This window comes from Xiphophorus couchianus, chromosome 7 (assembly GCF_001444195.1).
Source record: "Xiphophorus couchianus chromosome 7, X_couchianus-1.0, whole genome shotgun sequence".
In the NCBI taxonomy this organism is placed as follows: Eukaryota; Metazoa; Chordata; class Actinopteri; order Cyprinodontiformes; family Poeciliidae; genus Xiphophorus; species Xiphophorus couchianus.
The window spans coordinates 28013514-28041227 of record NC_040234.1 but is presented as its reverse complement, the minus strand read 5'-3'; the positions used below and the strand labels follow the sequence as shown (position 1 = coordinate 28041227).

Genomic DNA, 27714 nt, shown 5'->3' with positions numbered 1-27714 from the left:
TTTTTTTTTTGGCCTTTTTCATACTCTTGAACTTGTTTCATTGGTTTACAGCTCTGACTAGTTGAAATTTGCAGATATCAAATGTACTTTACATTTACATAGATGAGATGTAAAGTAGATCATCTGATAAATATACATTTACTAAGGTCACTAAAACGCGTCTTCAAACACTTTTTTACTCGGACAATCAGTTAATAATTAGGCATGCGCACAACATCTCTACATTTTCTCATTGACTTTAGTTATTAGAAAAAAAAAAATAAATTAATGCAGGACAAACACTGTAGTCCAAAATAACATTTACCATCTCAGCGTTTGCAGTGCTATATTTAAGTGCTAGCTTGCGCTAGGCGTGCTTTTGCCAATACAGTCGATTTCTGAGCAGGTCTTCAACCTGTCACTCACATCGCTTTGCACTGCCAGCCACTATTAGGAGTTCACCCCCTTGATGGGCGTCGCCTTCATTTACATCTAATCATAGAGAGATTGTAGTTTTACCTCCATGCTCCTCGGCCTTAAGCCCCCATCTGGCGTGATCGCAATAACATGCATCATTTCCCTTTGTGGCTTGGGGGTTTATTGTTAAAAAACAAGAGACCACTCCACTGGATCCTGAGTAAGTGGGTGCGGTGGGTCGGTGGGCGCAGCCAATCAAGGCTCGAGAAATCCGAATACATGAGAAGGAATTCATTTTTTCAATCTCCATAAAACAGGAGCAGACCAGCTGGAGCCATCTCTTGGTATTTGTAGACCCTTTGCTTTGATGTGTTTATGGTAATTATTTGGCTTTTTTCTTCTTTTTTTGAATGGCTGTGCGGGAAATCAGAAAGTAAATATGCAAGGCTCTCAATAAAACCTCGCAAAATCTCTCTTCTGTTGACACTTTACAGCAGAGTAAGAACAGCTTTCACCTCATCTGGTTTAATCAACACCAACCATAAAATAGGAGGTCATTTTGAGCAATAACCTCTTAATCTTCTCAGTCAAATTACAAACCACTAAAAGAACTGATGATAACCAGATTTTCTTACAAAGCCTTAAAGTCTCTTCTTCCGAAACTTGATCTTATGGAAAGTCAGCAACAGCATATTCCTTCAAATTTGGATTATGAGACTTCAAAAAAATCAACTTAGTTCACGATAACTTTCTTTAAAGTTTCTGCCTCCCAAGAGTCAAATTGCCAGGTTTGGTTCCAACAGGATGTGATGTTCATCTTTTTCCAAACAAGGTTTGCCTGTTTTTACGTGAAAGAAATGGCAATTTCTTTCAAAATGTTCCCGGAAACATACTGCCCCTTTAAAATCCTTAACCCCTACCTCCTGTAATGGGCATTCCTCATTCCAGACATCAGGCATGGAGCATGGAGGGATTTCCTCCGGTGCGTCTGGAGACCGAGGGGGGGGGAAGCACATCACCATGAGGCCGGGTACACTACCAGGTGAAGAGTAGACCCCTGGGAAAGCCATCCGCTGTGCTGTGAGCCATAATGGCTCGATAACTGGCAGATTTCTCATTTTCGCCCTGCTCAGGCCATATCTCATCTTCCACTATGACAATCCCACTGAGACCCACACTGGGCAGGAAAGCCGACTCAGCACTGGAGGAGGGGGGAGGGCCCAGTTAGGTGGTAATTAGGAGGGAGTAACAGAGAAGAGCAATGGATTTCACTGACAGATTATTTAGGGAAATAAATATTCCTGGACTTGACCCGTTTCTTGTTTTGCTATTTGTTTGATAATCTTAAAATATTGATCAGGGAATGTCTGTGTGACATAGTAGAGGCTTCCACTTCCTCCAAGATAATGCTGTATTTATGAAGCGTGCGTATTGCCAGGCAACAGACACACCCAAGATGAGCCTTGTTTTACCACCCCTGTAGAGGTCCATGCTACAGATCAAGTACATGGCTTCTGATCTAAGCTTTTTTAAAATTCTATTTAGGTCATTTGATTTTTTTATTTTTATTTTTTTAAGAAAAAAAGAACATAAAATTAATAACATTTCTAGTAAAAAGAGTAGTGGGAATTTTTAAATGATAAATAATTCAATAAAAACATGTTGACAAACCATTACACCGTCTCCGATCACTGAAATTCTTCCACTAGCAAAAGTCTGGGAGTCTAGTGTGCGCTACAATGCTTGTGAGAAGTTAACAGACATTCATACGTATTGGTGCTCGCACTGAAAAGATTTAAAACATCCAGTTGGAACCGAAGCGATACAGAATGACTCTCCTCCTTGGGGTTTATCTCCATTAATGTAGCTGGACATTTAAAAATGGAGACAAACAGAAGGAATTTGATGAAAACATTCATGGAGAAGGAGAACCAAATAACTGTAACATCACACAGAACAATTGTGACGACGGCGGGATTCTGTGGTTTGAGCCCCCTGTCTGTCTGTTTTCGTCATTGTGTCCTTGGACTAGTCACCTGCTCCTTACATTATTTGATTGGTCCTTGACCAAGTACCAACATCCCCAAGGCCTAACACCAGTCACTGGTTGGGGACTGAAGTTTGTGGTTATAATTAAGGCTTCACAACAATAAATCACTTGCAATGAAGTTACATTTTCCTCGCTCCTCTCTTCTACAACTGTGCTTCCAACTCTCTTTGTGAACTTTAGCATGTTGGGAACTGCTGCAGTGAGACTCCATCCAACCGGCTGAATAACTTATTAACATACAAAGTGCGAACTCATTACACTTGGAATATATTAGCAAACCCTTGTTGTGTGCCCAGTAGTCCATTGAGCTACTAAAGTTGAATACACTGATGCAACGATGATCGCAATATCTTTTGGGGCGACGGTGGTGACAGTGGGTCGCCAGTTCGATTCCCACTCCATCTGAATCTGTCGTTGTGTCTTTGGGGAAGACGTGTCACCTGCCTTGCCTGTTGGTGTTGGTCAGAAGGGCTGACATGATAGCCAGACCGCCCCAGTAGGTTGCCATCATTGGTGTGTGAATGGAATTGACAAATTTTCTTGCAAAGCCTCTTTGAGGGTCCTGGAAAGCGTAATACAAGTCTGATGTCACTTCATCTTCTAAGCAGATCAAGGCTGTGGAAACTGCAGCAACAAAATACGTCTTACATTGGAACATCCTATTTTCCTCCAGATCATCTTGGTAAACTTTGATTTACCATCGTTGGGATATTTGCAGTTAAAACAACAGCTGTGTGTATTGGCCATCTGCTGTGGCCAGCCTCCGTCTTTGTCTCTGCTCCTGCACCTCTGTATCAGTAGCCATGTGTCATTAACTCGCTTCCTTTCCTCTCGGCACCTCTGCCCCTTAGTTTGCAGAATTCTTTCATCACTCTTGTCTCTCCCCCCGCCTGGGTACACGGCCGAGAAAGGCAAAGAAATGGAGGGACGAACTGTAGATAAAGGGGGGAAGACGGATAGAGGGATGGAAAAAGGCAGGGATGAAGAGGCAAAACAAGCACTGAATACAAATGAGCTGACACACATAATGCTCTCCCTCCCTCCGTTTCCCTCTCTCTCTCTTTCTGCTCTCGATCACTGTCTCCCTCACACCGTTTCTTCCCTCTTGCACACATTCTTGCGCTCTCCGGCTCCTCTCGGCATCCTCTCTGCTGGATCAATGGAGTGCAGGAGGTGATTTCAGCCCCTTGATTTATTAGTCACCCCTGGTTGCTGGAACAAGCCAATTAAAGAGGATTCCGAGTGTGTGCTCCTGAGACGGAGACGATCCTGAGACGGAGACAATACTCTTCTGCTGCTTCCTCACGCTTTTACTGTGGACCAGGAGGCAGCGAGGAGAAGAGGGTTGCAGGGTGGTGTGGAGGGGTGGTGGTGGGTTTCTTGGACGAGGAAGAGAAGAAGGACGTAAGGAGGGACAATTTCACGCCACTTTAGCATCATTTGTTCTGTCATGGCCAGGACATAGGACTCCACAGCAAACATCAGCTTGGCGGCAAGGTACCCAAGGTGGGAATGATGTGTGTAATGACAGGCAGCAGGTTTTCCATCTCCTTTCATCGTTGATGTGATGTGTTGAGGAACCTACCTGATTGGGGAGCTGTTAGAAAGCAGCTACTATATTTGGTCTCTGAAAATTTCCCCCTCTTTCCATAAAGAATTTCCTTCTACACAGTAAAAGGTTTGCTTACTTGTTTTTTCCTAGAGGCTCCTAGCGTGCCTCTTGGGTTTCCTCCCAAGGGTGTTCTGAGGTATTCCCCAAACTGAAACCCCAATTATACAATGCAGCATTAGTCCTGCTATGGTTTCTAATCCCTGCTCTGTTCTTTTCATTTCATGTCACATAGCCAGAGGACGGGTGTGTGTGTGGGTGTGTGTGTGTTGTTTTGACAATTTGTTTGTGGGTCAACTTCACAATCAGGATAGCCTTGTTGCACATGTTTCTAGCTCCTATGTGCACAATCGACCAACGGTACGGTCGACCACTGGCAAGTGTGAGGCTACAATAACCACAGTGTATGGGAACTTTGGAGTTTGCATATGTTGCTCTTCAGTAGACAAGGCAAACTGACAGAGCAGCTAACCCTTCAGGGCTACCTGCTGAAACGTTGAAGCAGAAAAATTCAATTTTACATCACCTCCACGGTGACACATCCTAGGATCATTCTTTGAAAATGATTTTCTTCAGGATGGATGGGGAAGCTGGTCGGCTTGTATGTTTGTCTGTAATCAGAAATGAACGCTGCATTTCATGCCGACTTCCACGGAACAGGGGTTGAACTTACGGGGTTGGGTTGAGCTCTTTTCCAGTCATTTTGTCCGGTCAAAATGCTTCACGCTTGGAGCCACATTCACACTCGCACATTTATACACAGAGGGAACTTAAGGTTAAGATAAAAGATTTTTTTTAAAACCACATTTTCTATTGCTTCAGTGCATGTGCAGTCAATGGTGAAAAGCCCCAGGGGAATTCTAGGAGAAAACTTGTTGAGGTTGTAAAACATTTGAGATTAAAAATTCTACACCAAGTGATATTCATGTCCTGGAATGGCCTAGTCCAAAATGAAAACTATTTTGAAGTAGAGATGCACCCATCTAATATCAATATCTGTGTCTGTCCGATATTGAAACAGAAATCTAGATCGGATATCGATGACTATCTATGACTATGGAAATCCTCTGAACCATTTGAAAATTTTGTTGATGTTTATTTTTTACATATTTGACTAAGATAGTCAACTTATTGCTTTTGTCGCTTTCAGTTTCTTTATAATTTTTTTCCCATTGGCTGTTCTGCTCCTAATTACACTGACCGAATAAATTATAGTTGTGTTATTTATACATGTTTGACCAAGTTTGTGAAGCTATTGGTGCATTTAAGTGAGCTCTACTGGTGCAGAGTTATCAAATACATTTGTAATTCAGTACATTTATGTTCGTGTTTTTTTAAAAAAAAGAAAAATTTTAAGTCAATTCAGCACTTTTTCCCCCCGTATCAGATCAGTATTGGCCGATACTAATCCTCAGATATCGGTATCAGAATCTGAAGTGGAAAAAAGTGGATTGTTGCGTCCCTAGTGTGAAGTTTGTGGCGAGACTTGAAAATTATTCTTCACAGATGCAGATCCATCCAGCCTGACTGAACTATCTGACACATAATGGAATAAATGCTCCCAAATTGTGCGGTTCTGAAATAACCCCATTACATTTTTCAAAATCTACTCTGCCACTGACTGTTGCGCAGCAAAACAAAAATAACTCCAGTCCAAAAATAAAAAATTGTTCAAAGGCATTTAAAAGGAAGAGATTGGTGGTGATAAAACCTGCTACCTGAAATGGTAAAAATTCAAATGACATTTTAACACTGCTGCATCTTTGTGAATGCTGCGGCAGCACAAAATGCATATTGAAGCAGAAAACAGCACAGAAATATACAAGGCCATTTGCTCTGCAAGGACAAAACTGAGCTGGACCCAAACCGTTGTGTCCAATTATTCAATGTGTCTGCATTTCCTCCCCCTGCACACATGCACAGCTCTGTGTTTCGTCTGTCCTGGAGCGTGGTGGCAAAAGAGAGGACAGACGGCTGCCCGGGTCTCTACCCTTTGACCAGAGTCCTTGGAGCGGCAGGACATTCAAATGTCCTGCTGACCCTGATGTTTGGGTTTGAGTGTGCGTGAGACAGTCAGCTTCCTCTCTGTCGCTCCTTTTCTCTTCTCGCCACCACCATTTTGATTTCAGTTCGTTCATGGATTTATGATGCTGTGGTTTGTGGAGAGTCTTTGGTTGGAGTCCATTTAATCTCTGAATCCTCAGACAGATAAACTTCAGTTTCCCTGAGCGATAGATGGATTATTAGGAGAGATTCATTTTCATGTGACCTCTGAGAGTCAAATCAGATCAAATCCTGCTGGACCGTTTTATTCCACATGCTGTTGTTTTCATCAGTTTCAATATATTTCTTTTTACATTTTGTCCCTAGGCCTGTCACAATAAAAATAAATCATTAGTCACATGATCTACTCTGATCTAACAACATAACTGATGCATTTACAATCATGGTAATATGACAATGAATACAATGAATTCAATAATCTTTACTAAAACCAAAGTGCCCAAATATCAAAGTTTCCAAGCAAACTGCATGTCAAAGTCATAAAAACAATGTTTCACCAGCTTTTCATGTAGAACTTGCAGTCAAAATTCTAAATCTCTGTCGTTTTCTTCCAGCAATGTCAAATATTGAAGTTACATATTTTTCAAAACTTTATTGGAACCCTGACAGTACATCTTAAACATCTGGGCAGGTTTAAAACTTAGTGAACAAACAAAACCAACATGGATGAGTTCCGAGTTGGTTTCAGTCCTGAACCTCTCTAGAAATCATCAAAGGGTTTCTGGAAGATAAAGAAAGAAAAACATGTTTTAATACATGAGATAAGCAGCACATTAAACTGCATTTATGTCAGTTAAAGACAGACAGGATGAAAAGGACAGATTTAGTGGACAGACACTCTCTCTGACCTTCCTTTATTGTAGCTGTCCTCCTGTCTGTCTATTAGAAATGGACAGAACAGATACAGAGAGACAGGCAGAGAAAAAGACAGACAGGGAGAGAGATGGAGTAAGAGAACTGATTGTATAATTTTACCATTTTAAAAGTTCCACTAGTTCATGAAGGAGGAGAATGGAGACACACAGGTTCACTGTTGTGTTTTGCATCAGTCGTCCTGTTGGTTTTGATGTCACCTTTCCGTTTGCAGCTTTTGTTCTTCTTTCTGGGTTGAGGCCTGTGAATCGTCTAGAAACAGATGGGAGACAGTTTAAAATTACCCTTTTGTTTTTTTAAGTACATATTACATTTTTAGATTAGATCCCTGTGAACTACCAAATATGTTTTGTAAAGGCATTACTGAAATAGTTCTCACCTATGAAACAGTATTCTAGGTGGCAGAAGGTGCTGCTGGACCCGCTTGTGCCCTTGATGCTGGTTCCAGAAAAATAACAATGTTCAGTGATATTAGTTTTAATTTAATACTCAGGTACACAGAGACATTTCCGTAGACAGATACATTCTGATGTCTCTATCCATATGCTATGTTTTCAGACAGAGACACCTTCTGTACCTCTGTCTGTAGACCTAAGGATGGCAGATTCAGTGAGATGGCAACATCTCACTATGTCATCCATCCATTAGTCTATGGACAGAAGGATGGAAGTTACAGTGAGACACAGACAATTGGAGTATCTGGGGCGGTGAGAGGGGTCGGTCTTGTCACCCCCCACAAGATGCTGCCCTGGGCAGTTGCCTGTGTTGCCCATTGCAGAATCTGACACTGGCTGATTAATCACAATTAATCACTATGCCTAACTTTGTAGATTTGAAATATCAATATGCACACAGCTGTGCAAACCCCTCTTGCTGCGTGCCAACAATTTAAAATGCAAGCAATTATCTTGCATTTGTAGTCTCCCATACTCAATAGCAACTAAGAGAAATTTACTCCATTACACATGCATACAAGTGGTACCAAACGTGTTCAGGAGCCAACTGATAGATAAGATCTATTTTATTAGATCTATTTTAATTTCTAGTTCTTGGATGCCCCACTCTTTTACGATACCATGAAGCCCATATCAAACATGCACATTCTCAAAAAATGTTTTGTTGTCAAACCAACCATGTCTGAAGATGATTAGTTTTTAAGGCTTTTACATTCAGGAAGGTTTATAGAAACTCAGTTTGTTTTAAATGTTGGTTTAGAAATGTTCCTCTACATTCATTTCCTGTGATGAAGTGACGCTGTATTGTCCTCATCCAGTCAGGGAAGACCGTAATTCGTGTGTAATTCGTGCACGTGAAATTGTGGGCTAGTAAACTAGACGTTGGCTAAAAACCCAACACAAGAAAGTTGAAACTGTGCAGCTCTTGTTGCTGTCTGCTGTCGCAGAAAAAGTATTTTACTGTTCGTAGCTCCCCGTGTGTAACGCGCTGCTGTGAACTAGATAACTCTGTGGGAGAGAGGCTCTGATGTCAAAATAGATGGTTCGATTGATCTGCGTTATGTAATGTTAACGCATTAAAATGTTCAGGTTAATCGCGTGCGCTAACGCGTTACCGTTGACATTCCTATGTGAGAGAGAAAATAATAATAATAAAAAAACAAAAAGTTGAGGCATCCTACCCTCAAACAACTTCCGCAAAAAGACCAGAATATAGCCCTCTGCATATATGGCTATATATGCCATATATGCATATACGTATGTGGTTATATTGAGAGTGGCAATACAATGTTTTTTAAAAAGCACTCACCCGGTGAAAGTCATTGTTGGCCCACCCTCTGGCCTGTGAACGTTCGCCTCCAGCCGGTAAATATCCCACAATGCAACTGTACGTTAAAAATTTACAGTACAGCTGTAAATGTCCGCATGTGATCCAGCGGTCCAATCACGTCCCATATACTTTCCATACGTATTTCAGATCACAGAAAAAAGCTGTAGTTTCAAAACACAGCCACCTTACTGTATTTTCTTGCTGTAGATTTTACAGCCATTTGTTACAGTGCAAACCTTTTTTATGAAAGACATTTTTGTTTACAGAAACTTCATGATTCATTTTATTTGTTGTTTTCTTTATTTATTTTGAATATTTCAAATGTCTTCCAGTTCCAGTGTTTAAATGTTTATTAGAATTTACAGTTTATGGATCAGTGAGAATGTGTTCTTGCACTTTTATGGCATTATTACTATTAGATTACTTGAACATGGTCTCAAAACAACAATATTATCGTTTATCGCAATAATTTCTGGGACAGTTTATCGCCCAGCAAAATTTGTTGCACAGAACAATGTATATGGAATATGGCTTTAGTTTTTTACCTTATTGAACGTGGGAATTACTGTGGGTCTCATCACATCTGTCAGTCTGTCTGTCTATTTAGCTGGCTAGCTATAGATATTGAGCTTCTATCTGTCATATAGCTATAGATATCAATCTATCAGTCTATCTATTTAGCTAGCTAGCTATAAATAGCTAGCTTATCATCCATCCATTCATCCATCCATCCACTTAGCTAGCCATAGATAGCTTTCCAGATGGACGGACAGATTGATTGTTGGGATAGCTGGTCTATTAAGGAAACCCAGACCTTCCTCAGTGGGGGTTCCCGAGGCATTCCCAGGTCACAAGTGATACATCTGTAGTCCCTCGTATGAGTTCTGGGTCTGGTGAGGGGTCTTCTACCTTTAGTTTGTGCTTCAAAATCGTCCTAAAGGAGGCATCCAATAAACATCCTGATCAGATGCCCTAAACACCTCAACTGACTCCTTTCAATGAGAAGAAGCAGCAACTCAGAGTTGAACTTTGACTGCGCCCTCTCTGTAAGGATGTGCCCAACCCATTTCATTTGCTCCATCTTGTTGTTTTGGTCATTATCTCTATGTAATGGCTCGGGCTTTAGATGGACCTGTAATTCTTCGCCGTTTTGCTCAGCTCTGTATCCTCTACAACGGCGCGGTGCTTGTGTTACTGCTGTACCACTCCACCCGGCCATCGCCTGTGAACAAGAGGCTGACATACTTTGACCTCTCCCGCTCGGGGCAGACACTGACCCCCTGACCCGAATCATAATCTTCCGAGCTAATTCTTCAAACGCGACATGATGACGGAGGGTCTGTGTCAGCTTCCAGTGCCCTCCGCCTGCTTTTTGAGAGCAGCGAACAGATTTTTTTTCACACGCTAATCAAGCTGCAAACTTGCCAAAATCTGTCATTACTTTATCCGTACTAACCGAGTCAGCTCAGCGGGCTGCAGATACCTCAAAGGAGTGTAACTTAAACTTTAATGATCCTATTCCTTTGAAGGAATCATCTGCTTCTCAGATATTAATCAGCTGCTTCATCTTAGGCCCATTGAGCCTTTTCCTCAAAACATAAGTGCACCCTTGGGGAACCTGCCAACGCCAAACCCTCTGACGGGCCGAAGTGTGGGAGAGTTCCCCTGTGCCGCCTCACACCGAGCCAATGAAACACAAAGTCACATTTCAGTTGTTCTCTTGAGGTGACGAGACAGCAGCCATTTTCCCCTCTGTTTCACCATCTCTTCCTCTGTCTCTGTTGGTTTCCTTTGCTCGAGGTTTCTGCTTGCTCGCAGTGACAGCTACTTGCTTCTTTTCTTTTCTTCTTTGGAAAGGGACAAGTATCACACACACACACACCAGTTAACCATGAAAGCAGCCGTGGTTGGCACGTTGTGATGTCCTGAAGGCTGCTAAGAGCCTGGTTTTATGTTTTATTTATCCCGCAGGCTCATTTTTCTTTTTCCTCCGGCGGAGAGGGATTTTTGAAGAAAAGCTCTTGTAGCGGTTAGCCTTACAAATTCTGGCAAACAAAATTTTTGCAACTGTGACAGCCACCATCGCACAGCGCTTGTTGTTGGCAGCTTGCGCTGGTCTTTAAACTGTTTGCTTGTGGGGTCTTCTTCCTTCCTGATGCTGCGAGTATGGGCCGAACACGAAGCAGAGAAGCAGAGATATTTGGCAACAAAAGAAAAAAGAAATTGTTTTGCATTTCAGGAATATGTGTAGAAGCTCATTAAAGCTGTTCACAGCGCGGAAGCTGTTCTCACATTTGGCACAGAAGCAACTGAATATGTCCGCTGTACATCATAAAAGGTACGCACCCATCCACTTTTTCATTTCCGATACAGATATCTGAGGTTTAATGCAACAGTGCTGAATTGACTTAAAACATTTCTTTTTTTTTCTCCAAGTTTTTTGCAGCGCTAGTGGCTCGTATTTTTTCTACAGTAGGCAGACAGGAAGGAGGGAAGACATGCGGCAAAGGTCGTCGGGACCGAACCCGCGACGTCCGCGTCAAGGACTAAGGCCTCCAAACGTGGGGCGTGCTAACCCCCTGCGCCACCACAGCACGCCCCGACTTAAAACATTTCTGTTTTTTTTTTAAAACACAGACATGAATGTACCAAATTACAAATTTATGTGGTAACTCGGCACAATTAAATATACAAATAGCTTCACAAACATGCAAAAAACAACTTTAATTTGTTCAGTCAGTTCAATTAGGAGTAGAACTGCCAATATAAAATAAAGAAAATGAAACTGACAAAAACAATAAGTTGAATATCTTGTAAATCATGTAATTACAACATGTAATATATCATGTAAATAATAAGGTGCAACAAGCCTGTTTTCAATGGTTCAGAAAGTGGAATCAGGACTTCTACATATAAAGTAACATAAATAAAGCATGATGTCGCTCAGAGCACAAAGCAAGCACACAATTAGACTGAATAGATCTGCCCTTATAGATCAGACACATTGTCACAGATACCTGATTTAGAAATTTTTGCAATGTCAGGACTGATGCTAATATTAATATCGGATTGGTGTATCTCCACATAAGACTAATTTGAATGTAACAGAGTGGGGATGTTAGATCTTTTTATCTAATATTTAATATTTAAATTAAATGAACTTAGAACCATTTAAATGGTTCAGTGACACTGAGCCCTTTTAGGTAGCAGTCGCACTGTTCAGTCTGCTTTATTTTAACTCTAGTTCGTTGTCCTAGAAAGTCCGGTTCCTTTGGAGAGGTGTGAATCCACAACCGAATTCTGATGTAGATGAATAAAGCTAACTCTGGTCCACCTACAAACCCATAGGTCTCTGTTGGGCTGATGTGAACTTTGCTGCGGTTTGAATACCTCATTGTCAAGTGGACAGAAGAGAGCTCCAAAAGCAGGAAGTGGACTGTAGCGCAGGGCATTCTGGGTAAATACAACCAAAACAAAAGTGCTAGTTTTATACTAGCGGGAGAAATCACTCGTTTTTATTTTTATTTTTTATGTAAACTCTGTGTCCTGTTTTTATCTTTCATCTAATTTCGCTTCAGATAGAGACTTCTGACTGGCTTGCGCGTTCACGTGTTTCCCTGTTTTGGTCTCAGGTTAAGGGAAGTGACGGCTGGGCCGGGTCAACAGGGAGGGATGGCGCTGGAGGAGAAGCCTGGTGTAAAGAGCAGCAGCTCCATCGTTCCCTGCTTCCTGTTTGTGGAGGTAAGAGCTACGATGCATTTCACATAAACACACAGCATGTCGATCATCTCAGAGTAGTAGCATCTGTTGTCCATCACCTGTTTCCGTATCTGGACTGTTCAAACGTTTTGTCACCTGGGCCAAAATCGTGAACTGAAAAGAACTCGCAGCACACACACAAAAAAAAGGTTTTTGAAAATTAAAAGCACCAAAAATACTGTGATTTTTTTTTTTACCTACTCAACAATAAATTAAGCATGAACTATTTTAATTTAACAATAAAGTAAGCCAAGTTTTTGTAAAGCCGGAATGGCAAATTTCTTGTTAAATGAAACAGACTGCAAAAACACAGAATATTACCAAGCAGTTTTAGCCTAGTTTCTAGTGCCAATGTCTCAGTACATTTGGAAAAGACAAAAGTAGCTTACAAGGAACTTTTCAACAAAATATTGGAGCTTGTTTTAACTCAGTAATTCATTTATACTGTATATAAAAAGTACTGATATCACTGGCAGATTGCAACATGGAAAAAATGTCTAAGGGAAACAATCTTCCAGTGGAACTAATACTTTTTCCTCAATATTAAGTAATTATTGACTTAAATCAAGCTTCTATATCTAGTTGAAGAGTTATTTTTAAGTTAGTTTTGTCTTCTTTTCAGAAGCCAAACCAGAAATATTTGTTAAGATTTTGCTTCACTGTTTGCTCGTTATTTTGGTCTCGTTTGAAGAAAACTGAAAAAAGATTTCAGTTTGAAGGCTGAAACTGAAATCAGCCTTCATTTAAAAAAAACAAAAAGCAACTTGCTGTATTTAGACATTTTAATACATCAATTTAAAAGCAGATTTTGGTGCATTTAGAGCAGGGGTGTCAGACTCAGTTTCGTTTTGGGCCAAATCAAGATCATGAATGCTTTTAAAGGGCCGGTTGTACCAGAATGTATCAATAAAACCTGTTCACCAAACTATTAAAATATCAATGAATTCTTAAGATTAAATAATACTGACCTTCTTTTCAGTCCCTCTAGGATTTTGTGACTCTTTTCGTGATTTTCTTGCAATAAAAATCAAAGTGTTTGTGGTACTAATTTGGAAATATTTGCGATAATTGCGCTTATTTATGACGATAAATACAACTTTTTATTTTTCGCTGTACAGGTCCTGGACAATAATCTGACTTTTATTGAGGCCGAGGTAGCGGTTTAGTACAAGCAAGGAAATTTTTTGACAATTTTTGGAAAAAAGCTGCAATAAACTCCCAGTTGTTGCACAAAAAAGTGAAGGGACTTGTTGAATTTGTATGAATTTCCACAATAATTCTCAAGAAACTGGAGGGACTGATTGATATAATTTGGCAATAAACAGATAAAAACTGCATTGATTTAATTGATAACATAACAGCTAATGTTTATTGTAGACTCTAGAGGGCCACATAAAAAGCTGCAGTGGGCCAGATTTGGCCCACGGGCCTTAAGTTTGACACATGTTATTTAGTGTGTAAGTCAATGAGCAGATGTTATCGCAGATAGCATCGAAATAGAAGGAAAAGTTGGAAAAAATGATCACTTTGTGTGTTTTTTAAAAAAAAAAGAGTAGATTTGAATATAAAAGTCGTAGTTTTGTCCTAATTTGCTTAATTTTTGTGTTGGGGATGGATGGAAATGCAAATGGCCGCCGGGCCTCACTTTGAACACCCTTGTTCTGTGCGCTCTCATCCTGTCCGTGCAGCAGACGTTTTCCTCAGGGACAATCTGAGATTTTACACTCTGTCTGACCCTCCAGCTTCTTCTCCACCACTTTCCTCTTTTCACAACTTGTACAACCGTCGTCTCTGGTGAATATTTCAGGACCAAGAGACGAGTTGGCGACAGCCTGGCTGACGTTCTCGCGAGTGCATCACACATCCTACGATGTTCCAGCACCAGTGACTTCTCAGCATGTGCAAACGGGCGACAGCTGCTTTAATACTTTACGTTTCAGTTGCAAACTCCATAATTCATTCAGGTGGTTATGTTGCAGACCGACGGATTCAGGGTTCTAACTTGGGATTTGGAGTCTTGTTATACAGACAACCCCAGACGTCGGCCTCTGTGGTGGACAGAGAATTCTCGGACTTGAACGCTGCTACATCTCTCCTCTGAATCGTGTTCTCTGTTGTTTGTGAGAGCGGTCAGACGGATGACTCAGAGGGCAGAGGAAGTCCCTGAGCGCTCTCTGCTCTCTAAACTAGGACCTGAGGTGGAGTGCGGTCGAGATATAATGTCAGAAATACAGAAATAAAGTACATTGCTATATTTTTGTTGGGATCAGAGATTTATGGCCAGTTTCACTAAAAGCTGTTAAGACAGATTTCAGTTGATTCTAGTTTCTCTTTAAAACCTTCAGCTTGGCGTTGAAACAGGATTTTGCTTGCCTCTGCTACTATTGTCGTCTAAAGAAATGCACCAGGCCCGGTCAAAAACAACCAATCGGAGCGAGGGGGACGGCCTTAGTGCTGTCAGTCATGCTTGTGTACGCGCTGCTCAATGTGCAATGTCGGAGAAATAACTTACCATTCCAGGAACACCGTTTGTCCACTGTCATTGGTGGCTATGCTAACTAGCCTCAGCATTCACAGCAGGCTTCGTTGTGGTGTAAAGGCTGTAGTGTAGCAGAAAGAAAAGGGGAAAGTATGAACAGTGAGTACACAGGCCTGATTGACAGCACTAGAACCCTCCTCCTAGCTCTGATTGGTTGTTTTAGACGGAGAGGTGTGTTTCTGAAGTTAACAATGGGAGAAGGAAGAGGAGCTCATTTTAATCTGTTTCATAACATACTGTCACCACATACTGATATTTTTAAAAATATGTAAAACGTATTTATTATTATTTTTAAATCAAAGTTACAGATTTAATCACTTTCAAACACAACTGCTTCTGATGTTATGGTAGCACCGTGACATGTTTGCTTTAGTAAACTCAGAAAATGCAGGAAGATGATACACTTCTAATAACATACATACATGATGCCTAAAAGTCTAATTATATTTCTAATAGTAAAAAATGTTTCTATTATTTTCTATTTCAGACCTGAGACCTCTTTTTGTGGGCTCCAGTGGCCCTTATGTGAAAGTAGGCTGACAGAAAAGGGGGAAGACATGCGGCAAATGTCGCCGGGTCCGGGAGTCGAACCCGCACCGGCCGCGTCGAGGACTCAAGGCCTCCAAATATGCGTCGCGCTAACCGCTGCGCCACTACGGCACGCCCAAGAAAAAAAAAGAAATTCAGATGTGGTTTTAAAGTATTTTCTTAGCCATGGATGTTTCACACAGCTCCACGTGTCGGTACCTTCGGAAACAATGCAGTGTAGTGGCCTTTTATTAGACCACTTCGCCAAATGCCTCCCACACATCGGTGCTCAGGTGTCAGTCGGTTCGTCTTTTCACGCCACATAAATGAGTGTGTGCGTGTGTGTTTGAGAGACGGTGTATTTCTGTCTGTTTGTACGGTGTTAAAAAAAACCTTGTGAGCAACCATGGCTAAAGAAAGAAAAGCAGCTGCTAAAGTCTTTATACAGAACTGTATTAAAGACAATAGTAGATAATTCTCTTTATTGAATAGCATTAGTTGAACAGTAATTGAATTTACCATCTAATAATTTTTTATCATTGATTTAGTAGTGAAGGATTAGCAACTTATTGTGAAGGGTACAGGGAGATGTGCTTCATTGGTGAGAATGTAAAAGATTTTAATGTAAATTATGTTATCTCTTGTTTACTTGAGATAAACAAGTAAACAACCTCGTCATGGTGTGTCTCTGTAATATTCCATCTTTTTCTTTGCTTGTCTCTGCAAAATGGAGTTTGTTGCATCGAGTCAAAGTAAATCCTGGGGTTTGGTAGGCTGCCTCATTACTCACACCCCAGAGCTTCACTGCTGCTGATTGGATGTCAGATTCCATCTTAAGAATCTTCTTCTTTTCTAAGAGTGGATTTTCTAAGCCCTACATCTGAAACACTTCACAAGATAAAGTGTTAAAAAAATAAATTGTGCACTTATCTCGTCCAACTGCTGCAGTTGTTAAAGTTGCGATGAGTTTGGTCAGACTCTAAAAAGAGTCTGACCAAATGGAGAGAAAGTGAAGTTTGTTGGTTACTGAGGATTTTTCCCCCCCAACATTTGGGGTTTGGATGGAAACCTGACTTTCTCTCTGTTTTTTACTGTAAATAACAAAACTCACAAACAATTTGATAATGGCAGACACCACTGATGTTTCCTTGAACAGATGTTGCTGCATGAGTAAACCAGTTCACACTACAGGCGTACCTCACACTACCACTTGCCATACATAGACATGCTGCAGCATGATGTCACGCGTGCAAGATCACGCCTTCCAGCAGGAAGCTGGAGGGCAAAGAGGGCAAAGCGGATCATGATTACCCTTGGTTTTAGCTGATAAGTTGTCGACATATTGCACTAAATCTTAAATGTACGCGTGATGTGTAAAGGGACAAACGGGATGCAGTGCTTTGCTACTGATTGTCAACGCTACAACAATTAGATAAGGTCAGAAAGACGTTTTAATTAAAAAAGAATTGGTGACAGAGGAGAATGTAGGTCAGTTATGCTAGCTTGACTTTGACAACTATGCCATGTAGATGTGCTGCAGAATTCAATGTGTTTTGGTTCAGTTAAAAGAAATAAGGCGATCCTCACACTCACTTTCTGACAGATCATTAGAGCAGATGGTTAAATTAGCTAATCAACCATCACTGTGTCCATGTGGTCACTTAATAATTATAAAATAAACATCAAATCTGAAAACATAAAAATGCCACAGACTGAATGTTTTGTTCTTTGGGTGGGAAATGTTTATGTGTGTGTTTTTTGGTGTTGAATCCCGATACATTAGCGGAGCTGTTGTCAGTCAGTTGCTATGGCAACAGGTCTCTGTGACCTGTGAGGAAAAAGAAGAAGACGAGTAGTTATGAGTTTTTCTTCAACATCAACACTCCAATGAGGTAATTTCGTATGTTTACCTTAGTGCGACCAGTTTCTCCAAAGTCTGTCGGTATATTAGTACGTTGCAGGTTATTCCCGTCCAGTGGATGCTGTAGCCGCTCTTCCATCACAATTGGTGGAAAGTTTTGTACCATAGATTTATAAAGTCACACCTCGCCATCTGGCCACAAACTTTGGTCTCGTCACAGATTGGTTAAGATGTTGTTGCTCGAGGACGATTCTGCAGATCAATCAACAAATCCAGTCTCCTGCAAATCAAGTCGTTTTCGTGCAACGCCCGGCTAGGTCCGGCTGACACCAGTCCTGAGGTTGTTCCAAAAAACAGGGAGAAACCGTGCAGGATCTGATTGAGGTATGGTCCGGTATGGCTAGGCCCATGGAGAAAGGGTTTTAGTTTCCTATCTATTTCCAAATTTCTTCACATTTTGGCATGATGTTTTGCTTCTCAGATCGTTTGGCCTACTCCGTGTTGTCAGACGGGTTCTGCTTAAATAACTTCTTGATTCGGCAGATCCGGAATTGACCAGAGAAACGGAACTAAAAATACGATTTATGACTGTTCATGATTGAACAAAGGGGACAACATTTTCAGTCAGAGCCCGTTTGATTTCAACTGGTTTCCCCGACCCCCTTTGATAAATTAAATCATCGTTTAAAACTGCTTTTGCCGTTTACTCAGATTGTCTTCGTCTGATACGAAAACATGTGCAATGTGAAACAGACAAGCTGCTGAATGCGTTAGTGAGGAGCGGAGCTGATTGATGACCGGCCCGCAGAGGGTAAAGGTGCGACTGTCAATTAAACACGTCGCTTGGCACTCTCGGCGAGAGCGCGAGGTGACAGGGATCCATAACAACCACGAAGGATGCCGGCTCTTTTATTCAGCCCTGCGCTCCTCATCAGCAGTTACCATGGCAACCAATCAGCCAGACTCTCTCTTTCTTCTGACTCCTTTCATCCCCTCTGCCCTAATCACAAGTCACAACCTCTTCTTGTCAGTTCAACCCACTCAGCCATCTTGCTCTCGTGGTCCGCTCTGTCCTCCCCATTTTGCTGTGTCGTTACAAATTTCTCGGTGGGACTCCCTCCCCGAGAGCACTACATGCTTAATCTGGGATTTTAGCATTTAATCCAGTCATTCAAAGCCTAAACCAATGTTTCTGTATCAAACTTCTCTTGAAGCATGGACTAGTTTGAATCACACTCCCCGACACTACAGTCATCTTACTATGACTTTGTTTTTTTTCCCCAATAAAAAAGTATTTTTGTTTAAACAACAACTGATCAGAATCTGCTTCATCAAGACGAAGGTCAAGACTGCATGCAAAAACAAGAATTTGACTTTTTTTTTTCAACAATGAAACCTCAATGTTATGCTTGAGGCCAAGACTGAGAATAAGACAAACTCTAATGTGTTTCACCCTCAACAAAAATCCAACTGACTCATTCATGCAAATGCTTGTATGCGTACTGTGGCCTCAGGCATAATAATCTGGCAATAGGAAAATACATAAGCGATAAACAGAAACGTTAGCGCAGAAGAGCAGAAAGTCAAAAGGAGGGATACTGGAGACATATTCAGAATGATTACAATTCATAAACTGTTCTAGTAAATTAATAGATTTTTTCTTTTTTGATTCCATACAGACATAAATGTTCTCCTATTGCAGATTTCTCAGCACTCTTTGCTGGATTAGTGTGGGTGAAAACATTTCATTTCCCGTTTAAACCACCAGTGGACAATTTTTCCTCCCCCATTTCCCTAGAATACCTGACCTTAAAAAAACAAAACAAAAAGAAACCCCAGAAAATTAGAGGCTGTATGTCTTCTAACACTTTTTAGTGCAGAAACGCTTGTTTAAATAGCAGTCATAAGACGTTGCTTTTGTTTCTTTTCTCCAGTCATTTACCGTCAGTTCACAGGCATTTACATTCATTTGTAAAGATTCGATGGATTCCCCTTAACCCTGAAACTTTGTCTAATTTAATGTAGAAAAGAATATTGTAAACATCCACTGAGTGGCGCTGTTGTAACATGACTGAAACGCCTCTGTACTATTAATTACAGTTGTATTTTTTTGCAAATTGAGCTTTCAGCCTGTATGTATGCATGTTTTTGAGGCAAATTTCAAGTATTGGATGATTTGAAGTGAGAGGAAAAGGAATGGTTTCTACTATTTGTTTTTTTACCAATGAAAATCAGATAAGTGTGACGTGTTTGTTTTTCTTTTTGACCCAGCATCGTGTAAAGCCACTTGTGGCTGCAATTACAGCTGCAGTGCTTTTGGACTATGCCTCAACCAGCTGTGTACATAGACTCCTTCTTCTTAAATAATTTGCATTTTGATATGAAATAGATCATTTGTGAAAAGATTGATCTCTTACACCTCCTAAGCTGCTGCTTGAAGAAATGTACTGCTGCGACCAAAAGCAACCAATCAGAGCCAGGAGGAGGGCATTAGCGCTGTCAATCAATCTCTTGTACCTGCTGCTAAATGTGCTAACGACGGAGAAACAATTTACCGTTACAGAAACCGTTTATCTTCTATCTAGCCTTAGCATTCATGGCAAGAAGCTGTATCGTAGCAGAGAGCAAGGGGCACCATTGAGCAGCACTAACACAACTCAGATTGACAGCGCTAAGACCCTCCTCCTGACTCTGATTGGTTGTTTCTGGTTAGTACTGGGAGATGGCAAAGGAGATCAAATTTTTTCATATTATCCATCTCATGCAATACTGTCACAACATAGTGACAGTTTCCATAAATGCGTAAAAACTATATATTTTTCTTTATAAAATAATATATTTTTTATATTTTTTCTGCAGCTTTATAAGTAAAAAGAGTGCATTACTATCATCACTATTATTTACCAGAACCCAAAGGCAAGCAACACATTCTCTCCTGTAAACACACCTGATTCATCATACTAAGTGTTCAGTCACACATAACTCAGCAGCAGCACAGTCACACAGTGTCTCCGCTGCTGCTCTGCGCTCTGCCAGCCTCTCTGTGATATTATTTATTGACAAGGAGGGGAGAAGTGTCACGGACTGCAGACCGCACGAACTGGCAGACAGGGTCTGGAGCTCGGGGCCAGGTAGTGAGCCAGTAATGGCTGCTGCGGCGGCGGCGGCGCTGCAGTCTGTTCTGTGTGATGTGCACACACAGGCTCTCCCCACGGGCACGTGAGCTCTGCAGATGTGTGCCTGACCCGGGTTAAAGCATGCAGAGCGCTGAGAATCTGATGCCATCTGTTTTTTTTTTTGTTGTTTTTTGCTCTTTACACAATGATTGCAACCCCCCTCCCCTCTTCCCTGCATGAGACGAGTAACAGAGCAGAAAACGACGTTGACTTTGTCTTTTTTAACACAACCTTTTCTTCCGGTCCCTACTCATAAGAAATTCAGCAGAAAAGTTTCCACTCTGCTTTCTGCAGTTGCTTTGTTTCACCTTTTCCACATTTTTATTGAAATGCAACCTTTTCCCAAACCACGTAGTTTCTGTTTCCACTGATCATTTTTAATATTGTACTGCTGGAAACCTCAAAATCGATTGATTATGAGCTGTAACAACTATGTATTTATGCATTTAAACCACATCACTCTCATTAAATTAAATACCATACTGTCATCAATGTCAAATCTTAAAGGGGCAGCATTCTGTCAAATTGACTTCTTTGAGCTTGACCTCATTTCATGATGTTATTCTGTCATCAAAAACATACCTAGAGTGTTGCTTTGATTCTTTCATGCATGTTTGAGAAATCCTTTCAATTTCCATGGCAACCATTCAGCTCTGCAAAACACCCTGGTGGTCCTAGCTCCGCCTTTGACGACGAAGCTCCTCCTCTGAACTGCACTTTCCAAGCTTCTGAGCTTCCCTCCTCCACACCCAATTCCACTCAGCTCCTTCAGACTAGCCAGAAGCAATTAGCGAAACACTCTAGTATCTGCTGAGCTCATTATAGCAGCAACTTCTCAGAGAAACGCTGGTAATAATGTTGCTAAAGGGTTAATAGAGGAGCCATGTTGTGATGACTTCCTGTTTTAAAGAGACAGAGGCCCACTTTCAAGGCCTTAAGTAAAAAAGTCACATTTTTTAAAAGTAATATTTCATATATGCGAGTTTTCTGCGTGGGTGGTGATGGTGGGAGTTTGTGACTTTAAACCTAGTGAGGGAAATGGACTCAACCTTCCGCCAAACAATGGAAAATCAAGCTCTCCCAACATCTGTTGTGCTTTTTTCTGCAGCATGTAGGAGAAGCTCAAAACGTCAGCTCAATTATTTATTGTGTTCTGCTGAGGCCCTTTTGTCAGGTCAGGTAGAACATCTAGTGTGTCATGGAAGAACACAAATGCCTGTTAATGGAACTTACGTACATTTATGTAAAACTTATATACATTCGACATTTCTTTTTGAATTACCCTTCAGCCTTAACTCTGCCACTTTCCCAACCTTCAGCCCTGTCCCATCAGCTTAGTTTCTTCCCTCTGCAGTACTGCCATGCAGCTCAGGTGCAGTGTGGCATGCGTTGATGGCGGGCTCCTTAATGGACAGCCGGTTTCTGATGGAGGACGCCTGAGCTTTCCCGTCCTGCTGCTCCGTACCGTCCGTCCATAAAACACAAAAGCACCCTTTCCAGGTTCTAACAGCACCCTCGGAAATAAACATGTAACCAGAGTAGATGCAGGCTGATATTTTCAAGTTTAAGAAAGTGATGGGTAAATGAGGCGTCGTGTATCGTTTCGACCCGTAGCAAAACTGTGTTGACACTGTGTCGATTCTGCGTCACTGAATACTGACACCTGCTGGACATTAAAGATCCCTACAGGCAACGCAGTTCACAGACTGATTTGATGACCTAGTCTATACAATAAGATTTAAGTCATTGTATTTTATTGTATATTATATATTGTATTAAGTCATATCTTCAGTTAAATTCAAAATGTATTTGATATTCTTCGATACAGTCAATAAATAATGTGAACATGAACCAAGTGATGAAAATTTAAGTGAACATGTTTGGAATGAGGATGCTTGTGGACTGTTTTTTTTTTTTTTTCCACAAATTTTCATAAAAAAAAAAAAACGTTTTTCCAACATTTTGAAATTTAGTCTGTTCCGTTTTTTTTGACACAACTTCTCCTCCTGTAGAAAAAATGAAGTAAACAATACATTTATATGAGATAATTTATAAAAAACAACTGAGTCATTTGTAGACTGGCTGTATGTATACCTGGGTTTATCTGCGACTTCATTCTGATGCCCTATAATGCCTCAGCATTGAGGAGGTGAATTTATTTAAATAAAACAGATTTTAGTGACACTGGATGTTGTTCATATAAATTACATTTTTTCTTTTATATTTATTTTGTACGTAGATCTTTATGGATGTGTTTTGCTGGAAATGTCTTTATTTATTTATTTATAGTGGGATTGTCTTTATTTTCCTTTTTTCTGTCTAAAGATTTTTATTTATGGAGGGTAATTTAAGAATAAAATTATGAAATGTATAATTTCAAAGGAGAAACATGTGCAACACTTAACCTGCAGAACATAAAATGAAAGTAAACTAAGAGTCAATTTTAGCTGAATTTGGATTCAGATAGATCGAGTAGAAACTGAAAAGAACCGGATGAAACAACAACAAAGTGACAACCAATACCTTATTTTCTGATGTAGATCAAAATGGTCCCAAACTACAAAACTTCTCATTTGCCTTGAGGCTCCATAGTTAACGCTGTACAGTAAAAGATCAAGAATTATTTTTGGCAAATGCATCCAAGTGCATCCCGCTGACAGATTCGCTTCCTTATATACACAGTTTGGCATTTCGATGTCATTTCGAAACAGTTCCTGTATCGGTCAGGTGACTTGCTGAAAGCAATATGTGCACCGACACGGGGTTTTGTCTCTGGGCTTGACACAGGCGCCGACGCATCGGTGTTGCCGGACCCATCACTAAGTTGGGTGGAGGTTTTATGTCGAAACACTCTAAGGTGATTTACAGCACGCAACAGAAAGAGGGCGCTGTGGTTCCAAATGAAAAAGTGAAAAACCTCAATATTGACTGATGGGAAGATTTTTGCTGTTCACATTTTTCTCTGTATCCTTTAGCGCGGTGGCGGCTTTTGAACTTTTTCCTTCTGTCATATAACAGAGGCTTTCTTTCAACGATGTTTTTTCCATTGTTCCATATTTTTGGAGTGCTTAGTTGTTTCCATTTTGACATTTTGAAAATAAATTCACCAATTTTGAAAGAAAAAAATTCTCATCTTCCGTTAAACAGTTTGGGCACTAGGATGAGGCGAGGTAATTTTTGCTGTGTCAAAATTAACTTATTTCAATAAAAGCTGCAACAGAATCACGTCATCGACAACCGGATGTGACTACTGCCAGAAACCACAAAGAAGAAGACAGGAAGTAGTTGGAGGATCTTGGAGCAGCATGATTTTAATGACTTCTCGTGTGATCAAACTTATTCACATGTAATTTTAATTTAGTTTCTTATGCAGTGGAAATGCCGCATTTGCAAAATTGTGTTTTTTCGACAGCAGTGGAATATTGACAAAGTCTTAGGTACACTAGTAATGGAAACACAGCTAGTGACAATGGATGTTCTAAAGGGTCTCAAAATAATTTGGGATGGATACAAATGCATAGCTGCTTTCCAGATTTTAATTTGTTAAAAATAAAAAGACGAACAAAACAAATATTTTCATTCAACTTTTCAGAAATGTGCTACTTTTTGTTGATTTATCGCATCAAATCTTATCAAATTTCTTTGAAGTTTGTAAACTATGCGAAAAGAAGGTTTAAAAATGGACAAATTCTCTACTCAACTTTTTGTTCCTTCACAATAGGAAAAGTCACAATTTTAAAGGTCGACTGTAGGAGAAAAGGCTCTAGGTAAAAGCTCCACCACAACAGTGAGTCAGAGGCCGTCACAATATGCTGGGTGAATGCAGGGGAGGAGCGGCGCTCTGTCACACGGGAAGACGAGGGAACGCTTTATGAGTCACAGGACGAAAACTCCTCGTCTCAACCCGGCAAAAGGCTTCAAAGTGGCAGAGGAACGCGGACATTTACAGAATAACAGGCACAAACCGTATACAGTACCTGGAGAGCATACGGTGGGAACACTAACCCTATTAAATATTCTAGAGGTAGACTTCATCGGATTGCTACAGAGGTGCTAAAAACACAGAAGCTCCTCAGTCATTTCTTCACCATGACAACCGGAGACTTCAAAGTACATCTCTCACAAGGGAGGCAAGGATGAGGGAGGGTTCGATGCAAATATATATACAGTATATATACAGTACAGACCAAAGGTTTGGGCACAACTGTGTGTCCAAACTTTTGGTCTGTACTCAATACAGACCAAAAGTTTGGACACACTTTCTAATTGAATTCAATGAGAAGGTGTGTCCAATTTTGGTCTGTACTGTATATGGATGGATGTGTATTACTGGACTGGACATCACGTGACTTATCGTGCGCCACTGCTGTCCATTGAGTCAGAAATATTGGTGGTCAGGAAAATACCACAATCACGCAAAGAATCTGAAATAAGGACGCAATATTTAGCGGTTAATTCAACCCTATGACAGCCATAGATAACAAGGTTCAAGGGTTTCACATTTAACGGGTGAAGAAAAAGTTTTGATTTAGAGAAACTATTGAAAAAGTGAGCAGCGAGTTAGTTATGCTAGCTTAACTGTTGCTAGCCTGCTATTGACTTTGATAACCTTAACATGCTGCGCAGCTCGATGTGTTTTGGTTCCGTTAGCACCAAAACAGGACAACCCACACACCAAGTCATCAGTAGAGCAGGAGTTTAAATCAGCTAATCAACCACCGCTGTGTTCAGGCAAAAATGTATTAATAATGACAATATAGACATCAAGCCTGACAACATAATGTCACAGATTGAATGATCTGTTTTGGTGTTTTTGCGTACTTTTTTCTGTGGGAAATGTTTGTTTTTGGTATTGATTCCCCTGATAGGATTGAACGTAATCTCTGCTCTATCTGCTCATTGAGCTGTTGTCTGTCGGTCCGCGTGTAGGGCAATGCCAACACACAGAGTGAGAAAAAGCAGAATAAAAGTGAAGTGGTTTTGTTCTCCACCTGTTTATCAGCTTTATTGCACTTTTATTGCGGCGCACTGCAGCCGCTGCAATTATTAAAAGTTAAACCAGCGACAAAACCTGAACTACTTCCCTCTGTTTGTAAAACGTGACGATATTTATAAGAGTCATCAAACTACGGCTCCTACGGCATATTTAACATAAAACTATTGACTGATATAAGGGAAAATTGACCTTCCTTGCATCTTGACAGAACTAACAGAAACCAAACTGTTTATAGATTTCTATCACGGAGAATTTATGTATCAAACATCAGTTTCCTCAGCTTTATTTTAAATCGTATTCAATAGATATATCTCTGATAATAAATTATGGCGGTACTAATATTTTCGTGATACAGAATGGTTTTCTGGACACAATGCATCACAAACAGGCGCTGTCCAATCCAGCAATACATATCAATTAGCAGGAGTTTGAGAGACGTAAAAATAATTAACTATACTGCATTAAGAAATTATATTTAATCCTCAGTACTACATGAAGCTCATTTTGAAACAATGAGCTTCATGTTTCTTAATTTACTTAAGTCCCGTGATAGGTCTGTGTAAACTAAATGTGAGAATGAGACGTTTATATATATATATATATATATATATATATATATATATATATATATATAATCTGCCACCCCTGAAAAATCCTTGACCCCTCTTGCCACCCCATAGATATTTTTCTAGATCCGACCCTGCTTTCAACCAATCAGATCTTTTGCCAGGCACTGCATATCTTCACCTAAACAGCAGTTGGTCATATTCTCAGTTAATGTTGTGTTAGCCTGGCCATTGCTATGCTATTCGATTAAAATCTCGCTCCACAGACAGTCTGGGATTTCTTTTGTTTACAAGGATTTCCTAGATTATCTACCTGGCCAATCAGTGAACAGAAAGAAAAGTTATGAACGGCGACGATGTCGATTTCTTTGGGGTTGTTTTAGAATTACAGTCCGCCTGCAGTTTTTCAATGGTAGTGGAGGAAGTGAATGAAGCCGTTCACTCCCTGTTGGCCACGCTTCCAATTACTGAATTAACATTTAATAATTGTTCCGCTTGGACTCTCCTGACACATTAAACACATCGTGGTCAAACGTTAGCGATTGGGAAAAATGTAAAACGTCAATAGAGTCCAAGCTTCCAGGAAGCACATGTTTTGTTAACAGCCGAGAAGCAAGTGTAGCTGGTTTTTTACCAGACTAGTTTTGTGTGTTTATATTTTAGGTGCGTTGTCGCGAGCTGGTGTCACGTACCGGGTGTTGTGTAGCTACTTTAACACGTTGTTACAACAAACGTGCCCGGCTCTGCTCGCACTGCCCAGAAACACAGCCGCGCTGGTGGGAAAGTATTTTTGGAAGCACTTTAGCAGAGACATCAGCTGACGGTTTGAAGCACGTGTCTGCAGAAACATACTTCTCCACACGCTCGCGCGAGTCGCGCCTCACGTATTTGTGTGTTCCGCACACACACACACACACACACACACACACACACACACACACACCCCACACACACACACACAGTTTCTACAAATACACTCACAGCTCAACAGTAGTAGGTTCCGTGAGTGCCAGCAGCAGAAAGGCTCTCCCACTCGCGCCTTCCTCACTCTCACATCATCTCCGTCCATCCCTGCCTTGTTTTCTTGCGCGTGCTGTTTTCAGAGCTTCTTTGATGTTTTCTTTAGTCGGTCTATGAAGAGAAAAGGCGTCATTCTTACCCCCCTTTTCTGTGTCGGAGATAAGCTCTCACTCTGCCTCCTACCGGGTCCGGGTTTCCTATGCATCTTCTCCCCGTGACTGAGGGGAGCAGGGACTCGGTTTTCCCCTCTTCCTCCCACGTCCTAACGCCGGGATAATGTTCTATTTCCAGCTGGTGATCATGGCTGGGACGGTGCTGCTGGCTTACTACTTCGAGTACACGGACACCTTCCCCGTCCACATCCAGGGCTTCTTCTGCTACGACAAGAGCTTCTCTAAGCCCTACCCCGGTCCGGACGACGCCAGCAAAATCCCGCCGGTGCTCATCTACTCGCTCGTGACAGCCGTCCCCACGGTCATGGTAAGAGTTGGA

The 27714-nt window shown here is 40.9% G+C and overlaps 1 protein-coding gene and 1 long non-coding RNA gene across 6 annotated transcripts in view; one reads left to right on the top strand and one right to left on the bottom strand.

Moving 5' to 3' along the window:
• Positions 1–3378: 3378 nt before the first annotated feature.
• Positions 3379–27714, top strand: part of plppr2a (phospholipid phosphatase related 2a) — a 49863-nt gene continuing 25527 nt past the window's right edge. For 2 of the 5 annotated variants that reach the window (XM_028024087.1, XM_028024085.1), the window contains exons 1-3: positions 3380–3952; positions 12410–12518; positions 27514–27702. In XM_028024087.1, coding sequence (XP_027879888.1) covers positions 12450–12518; positions 27514–27702 — 258 coding nt within the window. In that variant the 5' untranslated portion in view covers positions 3380–3952; positions 12410–12449. Of the gene's footprint in view, positions 3953–12409; positions 12519–27235; positions 27703–27714 lie in introns of those variants that run through there. The other 3 variants (XM_028024083.1, XM_028024082.1, XM_028024086.1) reach the window with 3 other exon arrangements.
• On the bottom strand, positions 6309–27296 carry LOC114148668 (uncharacterized). Its single transcript, XR_003596319.1, has 3 exons — positions 27184–27296; positions 7095–7244; positions 6309–6840 (listed from the first exon to the last, which is right to left on the bottom strand). It is a non-coding gene; the product is annotated as an uncharacterized LOC114148668 (long non-coding RNA).